The sequence below is a fragment of the Toxorhynchites rutilus genome, chromosome 3, assembly GCF_029784135.1.
Source record: "Toxorhynchites rutilus septentrionalis strain SRP chromosome 3, ASM2978413v1, whole genome shotgun sequence".
NCBI lineage: Eukaryota > Metazoa > Arthropoda > Insecta > Diptera > Culicidae > Toxorhynchites > Toxorhynchites rutilus.
This window is the reverse complement of record NC_073746.1, coordinates 72075277-72099755: the sequence shown is the minus strand read 5'-3', so window position 1 is coordinate 72099755 and position 24479 is coordinate 72075277. Positions and strand designations below refer to the sequence as shown.

Here is a 24479-nt window from a genome sequence, read left to right as displayed (position 1 = left end):
TGCATTGAGTCTTGTCACGTTGCTCAGAGATGGTCCTTTGGTTTGCAAATATTCTGTGCTAGATCTACTTCATGCGGTACAACGCATCAGAAGTATTGAATATCAAACTTCTGGAAGGAGGGACCGTGCACTTGATCCATAACCAAGGGAAAATTCTATAACATGGACTTTCCCATAGTAACTTGTTTTGTTAGTTAATACCATAAGTAATAACCGGTTACCTTCATTCAAAATTATGATTTTTTTTCAATATATATTATATTGAAACTTGTCATGGTCATGGATGTCACCCTTCTAAGGGTGACACCCGGGTCGGACCGCTCCTCCGCCCCCAACAAAACAACAAAAGCAATTTTCGAAACACGCATCGTACTGGTTTGTACTCTCAATAAATTAAAAACGTTTGTACTCCCAATAATTTCGAAACGATTTCGTCGACTTTTGACGTAGGACTACGTCTAACCGGAAGATATAGGGGGTGAAATGGAAATCTAGGCATTGAACAAGTAGGAAAAAATGCAAGATTTGGAACGCTTAGAACTCGAGCATTTCTCAATAGATCGCAAAGGTTTTTGCATCAATTGATAGGAAATATATTTACGCATCTATCATAACGAATAACATTTCATTTTTCTTGAGATAAATAATTGAATAATTGTGAAATATCAAGCATTGTCCAAATGCACTATGTGCCCATTTTTGATTGGTCCATTTTGTGCTCCTCAAATCGTACCGACCAAAACGGGCAACCAGAGCAGCAGCGAAATAGAATGAAGCACGATTGGAAAGGAAAAAGAAAAAAATGAACGAAACATTGGTCGCAGTCTCACACATGCGTAATTCTCGAGCCAGCCAGTCAGCTTAAAAATCCCCGCTCCGCTGCCGCAACGATCATTCTCATTCAAACCGTACACCACATCGGTTCGCATCACAACACATCAACAAACCAACCCAAGCAGCCATGTCTGGACATGGTAAAGGAGGAAAAGTGAAGGGAAAGGCAAAATCCCGCTCGAACCGTGTTGATCTGGAGTTCCCCGCAAGGGTAGCTAGGCCGAGCGCGTTAGTACCAGTGCAGCAGTCCACCTAGCCGGCGTTATATAGTTTCGGCCGCCGAAGTGATCGAGTTAGCTGGCAAAGCTGCTCGCGGCAATAAGAAAACCCGCATTTGGAACAGACCACATTCGGTTCGGTGGACATCAAGACAACAGGCAGTTGCAGCGAGTGGCGAGTGGCAAACGCAATCGCAAAACGGCATCAGGTAGCAGAAGAAAAAAGTTTGTTCTTTATACAAACTGCTTTGGTGGCAAATCCAGAACAAGGCGGCATCGAGGGCGTTCGAAATGGTTTTTTTCAAAACCACCAATGAAACCAATGCTTCCTAAAACAATATCCAAAATAATAATAAAACACAAATAGATTTTTTCATAATTTGTTTGCCAGGATATGATGATATGGATATGATGAGCAAATGCAATCTCTAAACAGAAAGGTTTAGCCGAACAAGATGGGGATATCGAGTGATAACAAAACAATAAACTCTTTAGATTGAAGATAATTTTGTGATCCTGAAAAGGACCCTTTTTAGCCTGCATGTGAATCCAACGAGCGAACAAATCGTAATGAATGTATTTTCTTCTTCTTCTTTTTGGCTTTAAGAGGGTTTAAACTTTTCAGTTCATTCGCCTCTATGAATGTATTTTTTTGCCATCGCTCCCTTTTAACGCTCATTCGTTCGTCTCGTTGGACTCGCCCCTCTGGCTGAGTCTGCCGATTTGTCTCTATCCTGTGAGTGTGTACCGCTAGAGTATAAAACACGCGGACCCCAAAAAAATATATTATTTTCTTTGAAACCGTAAACCCGTGTGGTTGTACGGCATCGGCATCGTGGACGTAACAAAGGAGGACATGTTAAGGGAAAGGCAAAGTCTCACTCGAACCATGCAGGTCTCCAGTTCCCTGTTGGTCGCATTCACTGATTGCTCCGCAATGGTAACTAGGCCGAACGGATTGGTGCCGGAGCACCAGTATACCTAACAGCGATTATAGAGTTTCGGCCGTCGGAGTGCTCGAGTTGGCTTGCAAAGCTGCTCACGACAATCAGAAAACCCGCATCAAGAACAGAGCAGCTTCGGTTCGGCGCTCATCAAGGCAACAATTAGTTTCAGTGAGTGGCAAAGTGTTTCTCCGGCACGTCGCATTAAATGTAATTTACTGAACAACATGTCACAAGCTGGATAGGAAGAAATTTTCCAACTGTGAAAGCTGTGGCGAGTGGCAAACGCAATAGCTAAACAGGAAGGTTTAACCGAACAAGATGGGAATATCGAGTGATAACAAAAACACAACACCAAAGGTTCTTTTCAGAACCATCAACATATTCATAAAGAGTAAACAGTAAACTAATACATTTTTCAGGTAGATAGGTAGGTATTCACGTAGGAGAAGAAAATAAAACAATATATTTAACAAAAGCTGTCCCCTTTGTATAGTCCTACGTCACTCACTTTCATCCAGCGAAAATTATTTTTTTGTCTTTGGACGTATGATTGACACCCTATTTCAAACCAGCTTTTTGTTGTTGATGTTTTGAAATTGACCCTTGATCTATTTTGAGTAATGACAGTAGGAATGGACTGACGGATACAAGTGTATTGACCTCCCTTCACTGCTATATCCAAAAGGATACAAAACTTGTCGAAACCAATCATATCATCTGAACTAAATATCCCATATTTTGTAACATACTTCTACATCCGCACTTCCGTAGGAAGCATCTTAGTATATGTAAATAAATTCGCACATCTATTGCTTTTCCCAACTTTATCTGGTAGCTTCTGTATCACCGCTGATATCTGCGGCAATCTCCTATCATATCGGTGCTATCGACTGGTGTCGCGTAAGTGTACTGGTGTATCTGGAGTTGCGTATGTTGCACTGTTTTCCTACCAAATTTTGCAGCACCGTCAATAGCGCACCCATCATTCGAATCATTCTAAATTATTTCAATTCGGCTTTGTTTATATGTTGTTTAGAAATCATTGAAATTCTTATCGAACCTTAATGTAAACCATCAAATTCTATAGGATAGCGACGGTGAAAAGAAGAAAGACGCGGACGATAGCGAGGAACCGGATGGTCAAAGGCCGGGTACCAGCAGGGACACTTCACGGCATCAGTTTACCACGGAAGAGGAAGTTAGGCTGCTTAGCGACGACGAAGAGGAAGAGGAAACCGTCGGTGAACCGAAGAAGTCTAAATTTTCATTCTCTGGGCTCAACCTCATCACAGCCTTCTTGGCCGGAGCCATAGGGTCCTTAACGTTGCGATTACATCGCGTATCGAGGAGCTATCGGTACGTGATGAAAGTGCTGGCGAAGGAGAAGAAAATATTGAAGGTAGGTGGTGCTTTTGTTCGTTTTTTTGTGCATGAATGTAACATCGATACCTTTTTCAAGGAAACGCCTGGATTTGGAGCTGGAATGAGAACAGGATCCAGTATGGTATGGACACCCATACAAGGTTCCATTCGATCCGGAAGGTACGTGTTGTATCAATGTGGAGTTTTCAAAATCAGATCACTTGATTATACATATTGCTTCATTACTAGGAAGTACTTTCATTGTTATCCTTGTATTGTAAATAATGTTGTAGTAACAATTATCCTCAAATGTCGCTTTTCTCTGTACGTGTATCTTGCTATCTTTTTAGTAGTTCACACTCCGGTTCTCGATCCGGTGTTAGTACCAGTAGTGTAAAATCCCGTGCCGGCACCCCGGTCCTCAGTAGAGTATCATTTTCCCGTAGTTCCGTACATAGTAGTAAAACCTCACTGCCTCTGGCAGCACCACCGTTCGATTCGCAACAGACACAATCACAATTGCCACCCTCACACCCCTCATCGGCTAGTTCGCACAAAGGTGCCACTAGTACGCGCAGCCAAGAACTGACAACAGCCCCTGCCACCCATGCCACCGAGCAGCACATTCCGGATGAAGGGTAAATGTTTTTTCTCTCAAACCCGCACCTCGCCCTTCATCATTATCGCACCATGTTGGTCACTAACAATTAGTGTTAATCAAATATTACGTATTATTATTCAATTCATATTGAAAACATATTCTGATTTTGGTTTGCGTCCAATCCATCTTATTGTTGTGATCTGTTCTATTCAGCAGAAAAGTTCGCGTTGGTGAGAATAAGGAGCATAAACAATAAGCATGCCGATTTGATGCTTTTGTTCTAAACTGATAAAGTTCTGAGTTCTGACAAAGAAAAATTGTCTTCAATGGTCCTTCTTTTTTCTCTTCATTTTGTACTATAGAGGCTTTAAACTTTCAAGTTCATTCACAGGTAGTCTTGAGAAAGACAATTTAGAAGATTGTTAATGAACGGGATTGAATCCGTTCGCTTAGTAAGTTACACATTTGGTTACGAAGACACCCTCATCATTCGGCCCCTTTCCTGGACCTTATAGATGTAGAGCGAATATTTTTTTCACAAAGAGTGTCAAAATAAAACGATCGCGCTACTCAATCTTTCCTGGGAATTCTGTATAATTCGGCCAGTTTTTAAATTTTAGTTCCAACGCATGGTTGAACAAATTGTTTCTTTTTTTTTTTTTTTAATTCGTTTATTTTTACAGGATCAGTTACTTAAGTTTAAAGGAGCCGAATTCTTAAATATATTTTTAAAACTATATATATATAGAAACAATTTTCTTACATCTATGGTTAGTAAGGTGGAAAACCGATTACTCGCGGTGTACTCGAGTTTAGAAGGGTGACATATTTTTAGGAGAAGGATGGGATATAAGGAAATTGTAACAATGTTGATGAGCACTCAATTCTTAAATCTATTCGTATATCTATAGTTTATTTACATTTCAACTTATTCTACTATTTATAGCAAGGGGACGAATTACCCGCAAAGGAAGGAAAGGAGGGTATAAGGATGTAGGGACAATCACACACGAAGATCTATAGCTTTAAGGAAAACATATATATGGGACATGTAATCAAGGTCTAACCGAGCCAACACATCTCTCACCGGCACATTGGGCTGTCTTCCTCGGGCCCGAAGGGAGTTTTCTAAATTCGATCTGGCGACCAGATACACCTCGCACGACCAAACAATGTGCTCGATGTCGTGATAACCTTGGCCACAAACGCAGAGATTGCTGCTGGCAAGATTGAAACGAAAGAGTAGTGCATCTAACGAACAGTGATTGGACATGAGTCGGGAGAAGGTGCGGATAAAGTCCCGACTCAAGTCTAGACTTTTGAACCACGGTTTGAGGCTAACCTTAGGGATAATCGAGTGAAACCACCGGCCCAATTCATCTTCATTCCACTTGCGTTGCCAGTTAGCGATGGTATTTTTGCGAACTAAAGAATAAAATTCATTGAAGGCGATTTGACGCTGATAAATATCGCCTTCAATTGCACCTACCTTTGCCAATGAGTCAGCCCTCTCATTACCCGGAATTGAGCAATGTGAAGGGACCCAGACAAAGGTAATGACATAACAGCGTCTGGATAAAGCACTACAAATTGTTTCTTGTCACAAGAGAATTTTATGCGAATGAAGGGAGTCAAATACATGAAAAAATGAGTTAATATCAGGGAATTAAGACCTCAAAAGAGTAAACAGCGGGAAAGTAGGAGGCTTCTGATCGCTGCAACCTCTGATGACTCGGTCATCATTGATTCCGATCAACAGTTGGTCGAAAAACTATTCGAAAACCTTTTAAATATATGGACGGATTTTGAGCTTCTCAGCGAATTTTAAGCAGACTTTGAACTGAAACAATATTCTAAATTAGTTGCGAACAAAGAACGCAACGGATTTGCCACTATGGCTCAAATTATTCACCACTGGATCAATTTTTGTAGGGATTGCAATCGGGTGAAAAGTTGGGGGAGGGGGTTTACTATCACAAAAATGATCTGCTGTCTCGCATGGAAACGCCAACGTTGAGAAGGGCTTGATTATTAACGCCTAATGTTTTTATGAAAACATGCGTGAGGAATCGATTGTAGCTAAAAGAGAAGTATATGATACCATCGATGGGTGGGAAAATGGGTCAAAAAAGGTAGTTTTCGAACATTTTGTTGAATAACTATCGTAAATTAGAGTAAAACACAATTCTGATTACGTAGAAATGAGAAACACTCGTAAGTGTTCAAGGGATTGTTGAATAATATTAAGGTTTCACTGAACTACGATTAAATGAAAGTTTACCCAATGTAAATGTATTAAATGACTATTTGAGTTACGAAAATAGTGTCAATCCACCTAGAAGTGCGATGGAAATGTTTATATACATGTCCATGTCAAACCGATATAGTTTTTCTCAGATTTTCGTGAAAAGTGGTAGTTTTGTTCTTTATCGCAAAACATCAGACCCGTATTTTGTATCATTAGGGTAATCATTTTCATTTTAAGGTTGCCCAAAAAATCATTTTTTCCGAAAATGATTTTTTTGACGTGGGACTACGTCTAACCGGAGTATATGGGGGGTAAAATGAAAACCTAAACACAGAACATGCAGGACAAAATGGAAGATTCCGAATGCTTATAACTCGAACATTTCTTACTGGATCGGAAAGATGTTTGCATCAACTGATAGGGAGTATTTCTACGCTTCTATCGCAATTAATAAAATGTTATTTTTCATAAGATAAACAATTGAATAACTGTGAAACGTTAAGCGTTATCTAAACGCCCTAACTGCCAGGTTTTGATTGGCCCGATTTACGGTTTCCCCAACACAGTCATCATAACCAAGCATCATCAATAACCAAGGGAAATTGGCATCGCAATTACATGGAAGTATGGGGATTTTTGTTCTCACCGAAATGTGTTCCCTAACACAGACTTCAAAACGAAGCAGTGTTGGAGAAATCGGCATTGCAAATACATGCAGCTCGGGGACATTTTTGTTCCGACTTAAATACGTTTCCCCAAAAGAGGCTTCAGAACCAAGGTGTCTGGGGATATTGGCATTGCAAATACATGCAGGTCGGGGACATTTTTGTTCCGACTGAAATGTGTTTCCCTAACACAGACTTGAAATTCATGGAGCGTGGGGAAATTTGCATTGCAAATACATGTACGTCGAGGGTATTTTTGTTCCGACTGAAATGTGTTTCCCTAACACAGACTTCAAATCCATGGAGCGTGAGGAAATTGGCATTGCAAATACATGCAAGTCGGGGGCATTTTTGTTCACACTGAAATGTGTTTACCTAATATAGACTTCTAAACCAATGTGTCATCATACCAAACGTAACAGGACTGTCATTAAATTTACTTGTAACGAAGAACATAATCATGAAAAATGTATCGTAGGAATAATATTTAACTTAAGAAAACATTGTAACATTAATATATAAGTATGTAGTCTACATTTGTTTGACGAAAATGAATAAATAAATCTATCACAATTCATGAATTGACCTTACATGGCATTACACAATCTTTTTACCCACATAGCAAATATATTGGATTCATTTGAATTTGGAAATTGTTTCATTCAATCAAAAATTTAATCAATACAAACAAATGATTACTAAGCTAAGGAAGTCCCACGTAAGCCTTGCGGTTATATCATAGATATAACCCACCCATTTTTTAAATTCATAACTTTTGAACTACTGTACCGATTCGGATGATCGACATATAAAATTAAAGCCAATTAGCTAGTCTTTTTCCGAAAAATACTATACTTGCAGAAATTTTGGATTTTGGTCTTGTAATTATTGATTGTATTTTTTTTTATAGTTTACATTGTCTCGGGACCAAGGGCGCTGTATTTTTGATATTTTTTCTTGAAAGCTAAGATTGTTTTTAATAACATATCAAAAATTCAGAGATACGTTATTTTTTGTTATTGAGTTATGATTTTTCAAAATTAACCGATGGTCCGAAAAATCATTTTTCCCTTTTTTATTGTTTTTTCCAAAAATGACTTTTTTTTAAATTCAAAACTTTTAAGCTACCGGGTCGATTCATGAAAGAGCGATATACCAATTTGAAGCCACATGAAATACCACCTATGCACAGAAAATGGATTCTAGTCGCATAGGAATATTGAACGGGTCTAATATTTTACGATAAGGAACAAAACTACCAATTTTCATGAAAATCTGACAATCACTATATCGGTTTGGCATGGAATTCAATTTTGTGCTTGACCCATTCACACCCCCTCTCAGTGTAAATAAGAGATTATTTCGAAAATATTGAAATTCGAATGGAAAAACAAATTTATGTTCAAAATCAGTAACGACTAATCAGGCAAGACTTTAAAGAATAATTCTATCCAATATTTACAATTTTAGTAGTTTTGTATAATGTTGGGCATGAGATTTTTTTCTGAGGTGTTATTTGATGACTAATTACTCATCAAACTTTGATGAATTATTAAATAATAACTATTTGTTAAGGATAATGCATTGGAAGTTGTAGAAATATGTCTTCTATTAAACGGCTCACAGTTTTCAAATATATTCGCAATATTTGTCAAAATATTACTAATAGTAACTTTCTCCATTTTTGACCCAATTTCACCCCCATAACCCATTTTAACCCCCATCGACTGTACTATATTTCTCTTTGGAGCGATAGCATCAACACATATTTAAAAAAAAAAATTATTCAACGAGTTCGATATCACCACTCTTTTTATATCGAATGTAAGGAATGCAGGAAGAATGAAGCTCTTATGTCAAACGAATCGAAGTCGATGAAACAGCAACGAGGAACAAAAGCGAAATCTCGCGAGATAAACTAATATAAATTATTATGTATTTGTAACAATAACAAAAACGCTAGAAATCATTACATAATGTTTAGTGTAAGACTACTTCTTTCAATAATGGTGTCAAATAAGAAAACGGCACATTTTTATGAAATATTGCTACTTCTGCTGTAAGTAGCAACGGATAGTGGAAATAAACAAGTTGTTCGCGATTTCACAACATAAAAAATTCACTTCACGCCACGTGAAAACTAAATTAATGATATGCAAGGCATATCACTTCATTTCGTTTTCACCTTGAAGAGGCGTTGGTGATTAGGCACACAGTCTCGCTTCAGCTAGCAGACAGCAGTCTTTCTCAATGCTGATGTCAGACATAGCTGTTTGCTCGATACAAAAGAAGAATGGAAGGTAGATAGCGCACTCAGTGGTGCAATTTCCTTCGGTAGAGGCATCGCGTCGATTTTCATTCCGTCTGATGGAAAGTGTTTCTGTATTTTTGCACCACATCATTTCTGCATCTGAGCTAAAGAGAAACCATGCGTTTTCTCTCACCAAAGAGAAACCATGCGTTTTTCCCTTCCTCCAGTGAATATAATAATAATGCCCCAATTGTTGGCATTTCAGAAAGCTCATCAATTCAGGTATCCGAAGGGAACCAGATTCGGAATACTCTTTCCCTTTTATTGAATAAGACACCGAATACAATTTCTCACAAGCGAGTATCGTCAGTGGATTAAGCCAACCTTCTCCTTTGTGTTATATTTCATCACTAGTTAGGCGGAGGTCAGTGATGATGCCATCAATTTCAATGTCTCTTGAAAAAATATAAACAAAATACTCCACCGTAAAAAGTTTGAGTAATTTCAGTGACTAGCTTGCGGCCTTCAACAATTACCGCAGGGTTTTACGACTCCAAGATAATTCGATTATAAATGGGAGGGGTAGTAATGTTCCGTAACATCCGCTTTCATTCCGAAGGCAGGAAATAAATTACTGGTTTTGTCCTCATAAACGTAAAAACAGAAAGGAAAAAGCAAAAAAGGGGAAGCAGAAAGCAGTACTTAGTCTACCTGTTTCCGAAGAGTAACTCTAACAAGCTGGGTAACTATCTGCATGAAGGTGACGATGTTAATAGAATAAACACGTCCTTCTCCGATGAGATCAGGGAAGGAACTGATTTGATCATTGACAAAGATGAGAAAATTGAAACGGTCGCACGGTGACGTGAAATGGGAAATCTTCCCTGGCAAGCATTGAAAAGTCAATATTGTGGGTAAGATCTGAACTGAACGTGTGTCTTTGGTTTACTAAAATGTATTATACTTTAAACGTTTATTTCAACTGAATCCACTCTACAGAATTTAAAAATATTGCCTTTACCATAACCGGTGCAACTCGTGGTTCAGTCAATGTCACAAACAATAGTCGTGATTTAAATTTATAACTATTTTGTACAGACGTAAATTATGTTTCAAATTCTATTTTCCTCGTTTTTTTATATTATTTTTTCGATCAGTTTCTGTCTTAATTTAAATGCTTTACGCAGTAAAATAGTTCCCCAAAGCGACCATTCACTGTTATCGGCTAAAATTACCGTCCACAGAATCTTGAGACGTGAACGTATGTTGTCTTACATTTTTTTACTCGCCCCATTACATGCCTTACTACCAGTCGACTCCACCAGGTGAGTGGACTCGGAGCAGCACTGGCGATGATGGCACGGAAAGAGCATCAGTCGAAGGAAGAGTGAGTCATTTAAAACAAAATACAGAGTCAACGATTAGTACAATCATTGTAACTATAATCTCAGTAGAAAAAAAGTATTTCAAGTGGTACACAGTTTCAATGCAACTAGCGATGGCGTTGTTGATCTATGCAATGATATGTAGCATTGATGGATCCTGTTTATTTTTGTTTCGTTCCTGGCTAGAATATCGAATATCTAGTTCACTCAGTTTATGTTTCATTTCGCCTTGTAGTTAAGTATTCTCATAGATGCGAATTGTAGTATTTCTTCTTTTTGTATATGCTTATCAACCCGCCATTGTAATGTAGACGCAATAGAAGTTTACTGCCCGAGATTCTTATATTGGCTCCTTCGCTCGAGCGTGGACTAGATGAAGGTGTCCCATACAAGTTTGTCTCGAGCAACACACTGGACAGGTACTAGAAAAAAACACGAAAACGAATACTATATAGCTTTACTGTTAAATGTGACATTCTTTCTCTGACTATCTTCCGCACTTCACGTTTAATTTAAGATGGGTTGCACTGTAAATATATCGAAAAATTACACAAACATACACCACACATTATAAACATTTTTTCGAGACACTAGAAGCTTCAGGCAAATAATATTTCCCCATGTTCGAACAGCAGATCGACGGAAAGCGTGGTGGCTATTGATAAATTGCCAGAACCAGAGGCCTCGGAAGAAGATTTCGCCAGTCAGGAACACTCGGTGGTTGTGGAATTTTTGCAGGCCGCTTGGTATGCCATTCTTTCGCATACGGATTTCATATGTTACTTTTTGGTGTTTCTGAATCAGGTAATCAGTCTACAATTTTAGCATTTGTTATCAACTTTCTCGATTTTGCAAATATTTCAGATCAAATCAGCTAGTCTTCTATCGCTCCCGCTGCCACTGATGGTGACCCTCTGGGGAACGCTGACGTTCCCACGGCCTTCGAAAAATTTTTGGGTCACGTTGATTGCCTACACCCAGACTGTAGTGCTGTTGAAGTGCATCTGTCAGTTTGATATGTTGTGGTGGAATGAGAATCCAATCCCGCCCAATCAACCATTCAACCCGGCTAGGATCATTGGAATTGAGCAGAAAAAGGGTTACGCCACGTATGATTTGGCCCTGCTGCTGGTACTGTTCTGTCATCGGTTCATTCTAAAATCGCTCGGATTGTGGAAATCGGACTTCATCGAAGAACCGGAGTTCGCTGAGGGATTGTACCGGTTGGATACTGCCGATGATAAAACGAAATCGTTGATCAAAGCCGCCGTAGAAGTGGAGAAGGAGTAAGTAAACGAGAAATGTTCTTAGTACCAGAGATATTATTTCATCTGTTATGATTTTTACGCCCTTAGATATAGCAGGTTCCAATTTCTAACCAGTCTTGAGGATGCGCTTATTGGCGGTTTAGAATATTCGGATTCAAACCTAGCGGAATCCGGTAGTATTCAAAACTGTTACATTTCATGCAATCTAATTCGTTTCTATTTCTCCCAAAAGAAACCGAGTCAAAATCAAGAGAAAGTAGCGACCGGCGTTCAAATTTGAAGGCCTTCCTTGCAAAACATATGCCCCTGCTCAAAACGAAGAAATCTGCCCAATTGAAGCAAGAAATACACACATTGGTTGAAGACTTCCATAAACTCCACTATAAGTCGGTTGATGTTTCGAAGACGCGTGATAAATATGGGTAACTCGAGATTTTCGTGTCTTTCGTGTGGTCATTTGAATTTAAATATCGATATTTGTTTTGATAGTTCTTCCTGTGTTCATGACTCGTAGTTAGTTCCTTCCTTTTCTTATAGTTGTATTCTTAATGAGATCAAATCCTCACTATGAGCAACGCCACGGAACAGTTCTAATATTGATTATATAGTGGCTCAAACTGGCTCGTACTGAACCATGCAGATCTCTTTTCCTTTCTTTTGAAAGTCGAAAACAAACTTTCGGAACATTCTATTTAGATAAAGTCATAGTGTCATAGGAGAGTTAAAAGGTTTGATATCTGTTTTCAGAATAATGGTTTTTATTTCTCTAAAAATGGCGAATGTGTATGCTGATGTATGTGACTCAAACTCATAATCATACGCTGGTTGAAATCTCTTAGTATGGTATCCCTTGTTCATTGCAACTATCTTTAGCTGTTATTGGCCTTATATACGTGTTTTTTGGTGTATTCGGAAGGAATATTTATCAATGTGATTTCTAAAATCGTTCTTTTTAGAAATTTAATGGTTTCTAAATTCCCTACACATATAACTTCCTCAGTTTTTTAGTGGGATTCATGTCGGAAGATTTTGGAGGAATATCAATAACTTTTGAGTAATTGTGATGTAACCATGTGCGAACCTTATATGTCTTGAGCTCTGAGTCATTGTCTTGGCAAAACTTGAATCCTTGATTCCATCACATTTTGTTGATACCTTGCTTCATATTTTCCTTCAGGATGTTCAAGTCAACATTCAGATCCAATACACCAAATGCACAAATGGAAGCACTTGTTTTGAAAAGTGTTGAAATGTTTGTATGCGGATTCTTCATTCTCTCAGACTGAATGACTTGGAATTGGAATTGCTTGGAATTGAATCCAAAAAATGGGTGGGTTATATCTATGATATAACCGCAAGGTTGACGTGGGTCTACCTTAGCTTAGCAATAATTTTTTTCACTGATTAAATGTTTGATTGAATGAAACAATTTTCGAATTCAATTGAGTTCAATATATTTGTTTTGTGGATAAAAAGACTGTATAATGCCATGTAAGGTCAATTCATGCATCATGATAGATTATGTTCTTCGTTACGAGCAAATTCAATGACAGTCCTTTTACGTTTGGTATGATCATCTTGGTTTTGAAGTCTGTGTTAGACAAACATATTTCAGTCTGAACAAAAATGTCCCCGACTTACATGTATTTGCAACGCCAACTTCTCCACGCTCCTTGGATTTGAAGCCTGTGTTAGGGAAACACATTTCAGTCGGAACAAAAATGCCCCTGACTTTCATGTATTTGCAATGCCGATTTCTCTAACACTGCTTAGTTTTGAACTAATGGAAGAAAAATACACCCGACCTGCATGAATTTTCAATACCAATTTCCCCAGACACCTTGGTTTTGAAGACTGTGTTGGGGAAACACATTTTAGTCGGAACAAAAAAGCCCCCGACTTGCATGTATTTGCAATGACAATATCCCCACGCTCCATAGACTTAAAGTCTGTGTTAGTGAAATATATTTCAGTTGGAATAAAAATACCCCCGACCTGCATGAATTTGCAATGCCAATTTTTGCTTCGCTCCATAGGTTTGAAGTCTGTGTTAGGGAACACATTTCGGTGAGAACAAAAGTCCCCATACTTTCATGTATTTGCAATGCGATTTCCCCAAGGCTGCTTGGTTTTGATGGCTGTGTTGGGGAAACCGTAAATCGGGCCAATCAAAACTAGGTAGTTAGGGCGTTTAGATAACGCTTAACATTTTACAGTTATTCAATTGTTTATCTAATGAAAAATAACATTTTTTTAATTGCGATAGAAGCGTAGAAATATTCTGTATCAATTGATGCAAATATCTTTCCGATCCAGCAAGATATGTTCGAGTTATAAGCATTTGGAATCTTTCATTTTTTCCTGCATGTTATGTGTTTAGGTTTTCATTTCACCCCCCATATAATCCGGTTAGACGTAGTCCCACGTCAAAAGAAACCCAAACGGTGCTAAGCAGATAATCAACCAAGCCCGGCTGGGTTGCAAGGCTGTTCCACAGAACCACACTATCCTTATAAGCAATGGTGCTGTCGTATCAATGTAGGAGAATGTTACACCACATTATAAAATACAATTGGATCTTCTTTTACTCACAGAAAACACCTTCCATGTAAAAGAGAGATTATTTATATGGCATATATATTATACTCAAGCTCGCCTTTCGCTTGAGTCAATGGTGTACCAGTATGTGTGGATAACACGTTTAATGAATTTTTTAAGATCATTTAATATAATGTGTCAAAAAATGTGCAAAATATTAATTTTGGGTGTAGGGCCCGATCGAACTAACGGGTGTTCAATAAAAAATGAGAATGATTTCAATACCTTTCTGTAAATAAAACAAAAAGCGTAATTTTTGTTCTCACCGAGAGAATTGCTATTTGAACTCCCTAGAAACGGATTGCTCGTTTCTTTTCGCTCGGGTGGTCAGTTCGATCAAATATGGCGTCGAAACAACAAGCACTCCGCGAGCGCCATGGAAGTAAAGGAAAAAAGTTTACAGTAGACCACTTTCGGGACGAAAATGTGCTGGTGAGCACTGTTTACCGGATCCTGGCATCCCGGATCTTCGAGCGGAAGACCGGTAGTCGCCGTCCGGCGAAGATGATGACGAAAAAGAAAAAGGAATCTCTGAAAAAGAAAAAGCCACAGAGTACACGGACGAGCAAATAGCGACCGTGAAGTCTCAGTGCCGGTGGACGACGAAGAATTATCGCGGGGCGAGAGTTATTTTCCGCTGTCAAAGTCGACAATGATCGGTACTATACTTGCGACAAGGCGTCCACACCCGCGGGGTGAAGTATAAATACAAGCATAAATTTGAGAGGAAAGTTATGCTGTTTATTACAATCTCCTACAAAGGGATTTCAAAGTCCTTTTTTAACAAGCCGAGCAGACTTGTCATCAACCAAAGGTATACCAGGAGGATGCCTGGAGAAGATTCTGATTCCGTTCTTAGAGGAGTATGATTCTGATGGGAAGTACGTCTTGTGACCGGACAAGGCGTCTTCCCATTACGCCAAGAAGACGATGGCGTGCCTCGAGGAAAAACAGATACTGTATGTACCAAAGAAAAGGAACCCGACCAACTGCCCCAGTGCCGTCCGATCGAGGATTTTTTCGGCTCCCTCAGTACCCTGGTGTACATGAATAATTGGCGGGCCACGGACACCAAGCAGCTGACCACGAGGATTCGGATTTGCATCCGGAAGATGGATGTCAGTACCGCCCAGCGCTCTTGTGAGAGCATCTCCACCAAGTTGCGCCGTACGGCTAAGCACGGCCCCTTTGACAACATTCACTGCCTTTTTTTGAAAAACAACCGTTATGTTTTAAACAAAAAATACTGAATTGCTTGAATTATTTTTTTTTACTGTATCACTGAAGAAATTCTCATTTTTTATTGAACATCCGTTACAACTGTGTATTTTGTTCCATGGAGTAAAGTTCTCCGTCAGAACCGTATGATCTAATCCGAAAATGGAAGAATAACTTGAACCTTATTGCCCTTCCAATAAAGACTTCATCGACGTCTTCCCCGTTGTAGAACGTGGAGTCGTCGTGTAGTACATTATCATGTAGATTTTCAAATCCTTCTTCCAGTCTCTGCCGAGTTGGTAACTAATTTGCAGTCTCTTCAAAGGAGAACGTTTTTGACGTCCCACTAAAGTATTCACCTGTGATCAGTATGGTGTAGAATGATTAAAAATAATGCCGTTTATCCTACAGTGATCTTCGATATTTCTACCAATGAACTTCACCCATGCGTTGTCGAAGTTGCAAGCTTATTTACCCTGATTATAGTGTTTTCAATGATTCTCAAACCGAAAGGGCCCAAACCAATGTGCCAATGTAATACTCTATTACATAATATTATGCAATTGTTAAACGAACGGGCAGACCTCGACAAAGACTTGTTCACGGTCGCCATGTTATGCCTGGGCTTTCGGATCGCTAGAGTAAAACGACGTTACTCCGGTAAAAATTTGACTTCCACTGTATAATCGCTAACCAATCGCTAGCTTAGACAATTGTATATTTTCGCCTACCCGTTTACCCAAGCCAAGCGAGATTTCCCTGTTATGGTCACATCTGTTTATAAACGCTCGCATATCTCACGGCGCCAAGACGCTCAGCAGAGTAGTGCAATTACACAATGCGTGACCCACCGAAGCGTTTGCATTTAGTTCGCTCTTTCGAAAATTATATCATACGCGAAGGTTAAGGTAGTTTCCCTGCCTGCAAGGAGCCAAACAGGACGCTGAAGCAAAATCTGGAGGCCAAGAGCTCGAAGGTTGTACAAGAAGGTTTTGACAAATTACGAAGGATGCATACTGATGAACGACGAAAGGTACGTGAAGATGGATTTTGGACAGCTCCCAGCCCGGAAATTCTATAAAGCCACCGCCAGAGAAGCTGTCCCCAGCAAATTGAAGTTCGTTTTCGTTAATAAACTTGCCAGGAAGCTCCTGAGTTGGCAAGGAATTTGCAGCTGCGGACAGAAAACCATGGATCTCGTCATAATCAAGACAATGAACTCGAAAATGTATAGAGAAAAGTTCCTGCAAAAATGCCTCCTTCCGTTTATTAAGGCTTTGGCCAGGTTTGACAAACTGCCACTATAATGGAGAGGTGCTTCAGTGGTACAGTGACAATGAGGTCGATTACATTTAAAAAGACCTCAATACTCTCAATTGCTTCCAATTCCGCCACGCGGCAATTGAAGAAAAGTACAAAGTGGCTCGGAATGCTACAGACATGAAAATATCGTGGAATAAAATGACCAACAGAGAGTCCAAACTTTGGTGGAGGGTATTCGAAGAAAAGTACGAAAATTCATCAAAACTGTAACGGATTTTTTAGAACTTTTTATCTAAAAAACAATAAATTATCTACATTTTAATATGCACCTTTAACCAATCCCGGGATACAACAGGTTTTGTGATTCCGGATTCTGAATGTTTCGAGCCTTAGAAGGAGCTACACACAATCAGAGAAACACCAATGAAGCCTGGAATGCCGACAAAGGTGGGTTTGGTTTCTGCTGAATCAAGTGTGGTTGAAATGCTTCAATTCTCCGTGAAAAAGTGCAAAAAACGAGTCGACGATGTGCTCGAAGTCGTGGAAGCGCAAAGCAGCCTATAAATTGAGCAATCTACTTCATTTGCAATCCAACTTGATTGAACAACGGATGTCAGCTCCTGTGTGCAATTGATGATATTTTTGGAATACGGAATACCCATGGAAAAAATATTTCTTTGTTAGCATCTCTTGGAATAACACGCACCAAGTTTCAGCCACATAGTTTTTGGCATTTTTTTTTGAATCGAGGAAGTCGAGTGAGTTTTGTCCATGTTTGTCCTTATGCCTCAGCGGGTCGCAAAATAATGGAAATAGGGTTACAACTCGTTTCAAATTCCCCCCTATTCTCTAGACTTGGCTCTCTCGGACTACTATTTGACAAAATGTCTGGTGGGGGAAAACGGGTGGGATTTATCTATGATAGAACTGCAGGTTGACGTGGGACTACCGTTGGCTTAGTAATCGTTGGCTATATTGATTAAACTATTGATTGAATGAAACAATTTCCGAATTTAACATATTTACTTGGCAAGCAAAGAATTTGAACAAATCCTATGTTAGGTCAATTCATGCATTCTGATAGATTACGTTCTCCGTTGCAAGTAAATTTATTGAATAAGTCTGATCGTCCGTCACCCCTTTACGTATGGCATGATGCCTTACTCATTTTTAATTCATTTATCTCGAATTTCCAAAATATGTGAACGGAAGAATTGTTGAACGATCATTGTATTAACAACCAATGGCTCCCAAATCTCCTTTTTAGTTATCTCTAAGTAAATTTCACTATTATTTTCGTACAATAATTAATTTAAAATTTCTCAGTTGCAAACTGAAACCATTAATCATGCTCATTAACTTTTTTTCAGTCGCGAGTCGCTGATAATCCAGCAGGACAAACTAACTGAGCTCAGTATGGTGAAAGTGGACGAAGCAGCCGAACGCCACGGCCCGGATGAGACCGGCAACGGAACGGCTCTCGTGTGTATCACGCATCATGCCGAAGCTCCGGGCGATTATTTTCCACATGTGGTGAAACACTCCTTCCAAAAGTATTGCGGCTCGGTGAAGGCATTCTTCAGCCAGCTGCTGGACAGACAGTCCCGCAAGACGGCCGATGTATACGGATATTTGTTCTTGTGCGATTTTATTAACTTTTTTGTGATACTATTTGGATTTTCTGCTTTTGGGGTGAGCGCTAATGGATGAAAGCGAGTGGCATAAGAATATTAAAATATTACTTTTATATTACAGACTCAGGAAGGTGACGGAGGAGTGCTGTCATACTTCGAAGAAAACAAAGTGCCAATGACGTTTTTGCTGATGCTTATAATTCAGTTCTTCCTGATCGTAGTGGATCGTGCGCTTTATCTGCGAAAGTATATGGTTGGGAAAATTCTATTTCAGTTCTTCCTCATCATTGGCTTGCACATCTGGATGTTCTTCGTGCTACCGGCCACAACGGAGCGAAGTTTCAACGCAACTAATCCACCAGTTTATTACTACCTCATAAAGTGTTTCTATTTGCTATTTTCGGCCTACCAGATCCGCTGTGGTTATCCGGCGAGAATTCTGGGCAATTTCGTCACCAAAGGGTTCACCATGATTAATTTCACTGGGTACAAGCTGTTCATGACAATTCCCTTCCTCTTTGAGTTGCGCACTCTCATGGATTGGATCTGGACCGACACGTCCATGACACTGTTCGATTGGCTCAAGATGGAAGATATTTTCGCTAATGTTTATCAGTTGAAGTGTATGCGACAACTGGAGGAAGATCTACCCGCTCCCAGAGGTCAAAAGAAGGGGTCTCTGGTGAAGTATCTGATGGGAGGCGGCATGATGTTTGGGATAATTCTACTCATTTGGTTCCCACTTGCGCTCTTCGCGTTCAGTAACGCCGTTGGTGAACCAAATTTACCCTACGACGTTTCGGTATCACTGCGGATAGGTCCCTATGAACCAGTGTACATTATGTCTGCCCAGGATAGCAATATTCATGGTCTGAATGATGATCAATGGGAGAAATTTATATCTCCTTATGCGAAGGATAAAACGGCTCTTACGTTCCTCTCGAACTATGAACCGATAGATGTGGCTGCCGTGAAGCTAGGAGCTAATTCTACCTCAATCTGGAACATCTCCCCGCCGGACAAAGCTCGATTGTTGAATGACCTCAACACCACAGCGACCTTAACGTGTCGCTTCCGGTACACGGTCAGCCGGAAGTCACACTCGAAGGAGAATCCTGGAACTGTGTCGGAGGAAAAATCGTACGAACTAACACCGAATGATCCGGCCCGTCCAATTCTGGTACAAATGCTGGCAACCGATACGGATATATCGGTACAGTTACCTTTTATGATGCCAAAGTTCTTGAAGGTGAAAAGTAGTGGTACCCTGAAACCGATTCATCAGTTAATACAAGCGGCAGACAGTGAGTATTATCTTGTTTTATAGATTTGTTTTACTCTTAGGGGCTGTCCACATACCACGTTGACAACTTTAGGAATACTTTGAATTTATCAATAAAAAGATTTAGCTATCTGAGAGATTCCGAAATTTTGTAAAACAATCGGTTTATTTGGCGTAGAATTGTTCTATGATTGATTTCGCTAATTGTCAGGTGCTTCATCCGGGTAGAATAAAACTTAATTTACCTAAGTTGACATACTTTAATTTATTCCGTTACAAATTTCTCTGGTAATAAGTACTGCTGCTTATCGAGGATCTCCTGAATTCAACTATTACACATTTAAAACAATTTTATTGTTTCAAACTATGCACATAATTGCTCCGAATAGGATGAGCTGCTACTAAGCAAAATTCCAAATCTTCCATTCGAAAACTGAGATTTTTCTCCACTCAACAGTTTCTCTCGCATCATCTTATCTGTAAATTTCAGAAACATACCAGATGATTTTTGTTCTCAAAGTTAGTGGTTTAGTAGTTTTGGAGATTTAATCTCCTGTATTTCACCTGAATTAACAAGTTTTGACGGACAACTCTTTTAACTCTTTTAACAACTTTTTGAGGGTTCCACATAAAAACAGTTTTAATGTTAACAGCTGTTTTTGATGCGAACTGACGTTGATTATTTGTATACCAATCGTGTTGTAAATTCGGTAAGAATTGTTGAAAGTTAAAAAAGAGCTGTACAATACGATATGCTAATTTTTTTTAATTAATCAAGTTTAAAAAATTAATATCTTCATTCTTCTGAGATTGTCTATGGAACTAGTATTGGGCGATCTTTATAAAATGATCGATATTGTCGAATCGATTTTCCACACGGCGTAGGGATCGATCCACTGATTAAATCTCTACTAAAGATTCAACCTTGTCGAATTGATCTTTGACAAATCAAAAGCTTTTCCAATTTACCTGCTTATTCCATGGGAACGTCGTTTTTTTCTTTAAACAGGGAATATAAAAAAACATATTTCTATTCAAACATCAAAAGCATTCTGTTCTTCAGCATGAAGGCCACAAAAATAATTAAAGCTGGTATTTGCGCAGAACTCAGCTGGCAACGTTCCAATGAAAGCCAATCGTGCCATACGTCTGTCATTTAGTCGAAACGGATTCTTGATATTGGCGCCAGTTCAAAAAACAACCTTTCGGCTGGAATTCATGTTAACATTTAGTTAGGTGACACTATTAGCCACTGGTTACAGTGCATCCCCCCAGTAGCTGCTGCTAGTTCTGTTTTTATCAGCATTCAGACGGAAGTAAGTAGTAGAAGAAGCGATCCAAATGTTGACATTATGTTTAAAAGAATAGTTAGGTGGTATTTGGTTAGATTAAAAACGATATATGATGAAAAACAAATCTACAAAAAGTTTTTCTAAGATCAAAAAAATCGAAAGCAAAAAAAAAAATCGATTTTCTCGAATACAAAAGATCGATTCAAAAAATCGGAAACCGAAATCGGAATGGCCATCAAATTCAATTTTTGAGTTGAATAGATAATTCAATATATTTTTTGCTGTTTTCTGAAAAGTTTTTTTTATCCTGCAAAAAAGCCAAACCAAAAAATAAAAACCAAGCAATAAAGGAGGGTGGGTCCATTGAGTCTTTGTCTTCCAAACTTACAAGTTTTTTACTTGAATTATTTTTCATTACAAATCTGAAAAATAGGGGGGTCTTCGTAGCCACTTGGTTACGCGTTCGCTTACTAAGCGATCGATCGTGAGTTCAAACTCAGGACCCTCAATTGACCATCTTTGTGTTGTTATAGAATAACTACGTCCAAGCAACCATCATCAGCGATGGAGATCGATCCACGGTCGAAATAAGATCGATTCATCCATACAACTGCTCTGCTCTGCAAGAAACATCGGGCTGCTGTTCTATAAATAACCCAACAATGATCAATATCAACTGTCTCCGCTGTCCGGTCTGCTGAACATTGGAAGAACAGAAAGAATACCCTTACGCCTAAATGGCTACTACTGTGTAATTTACCATAATGTAATGGAACAGAAAAACCTAACGCCTAAAAATGGCTACTGTGTAATTTACAATTTATAGAAACATAAACATATGTACATGTACACGATTAAAACTCGGCTCTGTTACAGCTAAAAAATGCTAATGAGCCTAATAAATAAATAAATGGGATAAAAAAAAAATCTGAAAATGGAACATAGGCGAAATACAATTATTTCCATGATTTTTTAATGAAAACATTGATGAATGTCAACGTGGTTAATAGAGGGAGGAGTATAGTAATCGTTCACGATTAACGACGGTGGAGAAGGTTATGTGGACAACCCCTTATTACATTTCACCATGCGTTTCCATTATTTGCTTGAAGACCAAATGTTGAACCACGAAAATCATTATATTTTTTTATCCATTTTCACAGCCGACGAAAGTGAGCGCAACTATCGCAACATAACGCTGCGGTTGTTCCAAACCCATACGAACAATACCATACCACTGTTCTGGTGGGAGGTTAAAGAAAATTGCTCCGACGGAACCTTCATCAATATGCCTTATGCAGATTGTGCATCGCACTTGGTGATGTACATGTTCAACGATAAGATCTTTCCCAGCACCATCAGTTCCATCGCCGCAGGAGGGTAAGTATCGTACAGTTTATTTTGCATTGGTCATCTCATGGATCATTCCTATTTAAACTTAGAATCATCGGTATCTACTCGACGCTCATTCTCGTCTTCTCGCGGATGCTACGCACAAGCATCTTCTCCGGGGCCAGCTCAAAGATCATGTTCGAGGATCTTCCGTACGTCGATCGGGTGGTCCAGCTGTGTTTGGATATTTACCTGGTGCGAGAGTCGCTCGAATTCACCCTCGAGGAAGATTTGTTCGCGAAACTAATCTTCCTGTACCGCTCGCCGGAGACAATGATCAAATGGACCCGACCCAAGAACGAGGAAGGTGACGACGAGAGTGATTCGATGAGCACGAGCTCCAAGTCGCGCAAAAAGAACGAATAAGCTTCTTTTCGCTGAAGGTGATATTACATTCTAAGGGCTACCTATTAATTATGAGTGCGCTTTACAGACAAAGCAAACATCTCTAGTTATGTTTATAATATGTTGGAAATTTATACCACTTTGAAATTATTATTTCCGTGATCAACTCGTTTGAAAGTCATTCAAGCTCATTTTGAATACACGAAAAAAAACGCGATATTCTGATTAATTAGAAATAACATTTTTTGTCGAAACAGATGTTAACATGTTTTGGAGTTATTCATCATGGCTAATACCATTGTTTGCGGTATGTTTAATAATTCTTTCCGTCGCGATCTAATTCTAGTCCATAAGGTGTCAAAGCATAAATATCGATACCCCCATACGAACAACGCTTTTCTTCGTTCCATATCGTACGAAACCAACATCGTGTCTTTGATTAATTTGTGAAAAAGTACACTAAGAAATATTTTGAAAGAATCAATGTACAACGATGAGAAAAAACTTATAGCGATCTATTTAAAAGAAGAAAAACATGTTTTTGAATCGAGTTATAGTGCAGTTTTAGATGCATCCGAACGATCCTTCAATGGTGGTCTGTGATACCAAATGAATCTTCCATTCAAAAGCCTATGTCAATCAAATCTGGTTCAGCACATTTCCGTTATTTATTATCTTTTGTTTACAAGTGTTTCATACAATATTGTCAACCAAACGAAGAGAAGTCACTAGCCGCTATAAATAGTTGCACGTTTAGAGGGAGAGTGAGCTAACTTTCCTTTACCGCCCGAATCTCATGTGGCCGTAGTCATCGAACTGTTCGCCTTCGCCACCACGCTTGCCGAAACGCATGTGTCCGTAATCGTCAAATCGCTTCTCGATATCATCGTCGTCGGTCAAACTGATATCCGCTAGATAACTCAGAGGAATCCTTTCGGACGCGGCACCATTTCCCACTCCAAACGATGGCAGCTTCCTGAGAGCGGAGTAAGTTCCCAGCCGTGCACCATTGTTCGTGTTGATGAACGATCGTCGATTGTATGCACTTTTGAACAGCGCGTTTTGAATTTTCCCCAGGTTGTCATCACTCAGCAGATTCTCCATCGTGTCACTACTATCCGACGATTTTGAACCACTGACCGAGAGTGCATCACTCATCAACGTTTGATATGCGAAATAGATGATGATTGTTAGCAAAATTGATGCCGCGAGACGGGCCATAACTCAAATTGCAGCCTTTTGAACGTTGAACTAACCGATGAAATGTTTCTTCTCTCAATTCTGACGCGATACTAGATGGCTGCTTGAACTGGCAGCATCCTTTTAAACCGCCCATCAAGCAACAAATATGCAAGGTTCCGGCTGGATTGGATTATCATATCCTTCTTGTGTTTTTGCTGTGTGGGATAGAAAAATGCAACAGTTTAAGCATGTTTCTGTTGTGTCTGGCCCGAGCGGCAGGTTCAGAAAATTGAATTACTGTCACTCTGGGTTTTGATGAATTATTATTTTTCAACATGGTCGGCTAGTGTTGCGCTGAATATTGAGTGGATTTAAGGGAATTATTTTGATGGTTTTTTAAACGTATCTGGACTGCATAAACAGATAACGATGCGATTATCATCACACCATAGTGAACATTTTGAGCACCATAATAATTGATCGGCAACAATCGG

At 39.2% G+C, this 24479-nt stretch overlaps 2 protein-coding genes across 3 annotated transcripts in view; one reads left to right on the top strand and one right to left on the bottom strand.

Moving 5' to 3' along the window:
• The window catches only part of LOC129779850 (piezo-type mechanosensitive ion channel component), a 144070-nt gene extending 120717 nt beyond the window's left edge, over positions 1 to 23353 (top strand). The window contains exons 24-34 of one of the 2 annotated variants that reach the window (XM_055787592.1): positions 3087 to 3398; positions 3459 to 3541; positions 3712 to 3999; positions 10439 to 10513; positions 10823 to 10930; positions 11144 to 11315; positions 11376 to 11797; positions 18229 to 18550; positions 18614 to 19796; positions 22230 to 22446; positions 22509 to 23353. In XM_055787592.1, coding sequence (XP_055643567.1) covers positions 3087 to 3398; positions 3459 to 3541; positions 3712 to 3999; positions 10439 to 10513; positions 10823 to 10930; positions 11144 to 11315; positions 11376 to 11797; positions 18229 to 18550; positions 18614 to 19796; positions 22230 to 22446; positions 22509 to 22824 — 3498 coding nt within the window. In that variant the 3' untranslated portion in view covers positions 22825 to 23353. The remainder of the gene's footprint in view (positions 1 to 3086; positions 3399 to 3458; positions 3542 to 3711; positions 4000 to 10438; positions 10514 to 10822; positions 10931 to 11143; positions 11316 to 11375; positions 11798 to 18228; positions 18551 to 18613; positions 19797 to 22229; positions 22447 to 22508) is intronic. The other variant, XM_055787591.1, reaches the window with a different exon arrangement.
• Positions 23354 to 23431: 78 nt separating this feature from the next.
• Positions 23432 to 24087, bottom strand: LOC129779851 (callisulfakinin). Its single transcript, XM_055787593.1, has one exon. It carries the CDS (start codon positions 24022 to 24024, stop codon positions 23584 to 23586), a length of 441 nt encoding a protein of 146 aa, XP_055643568.1. The 5' UTR covers positions 24025 to 24087; the 3' UTR covers positions 23432 to 23583.
• Positions 24088 to 24479: the final 392 nt, after the last annotated feature.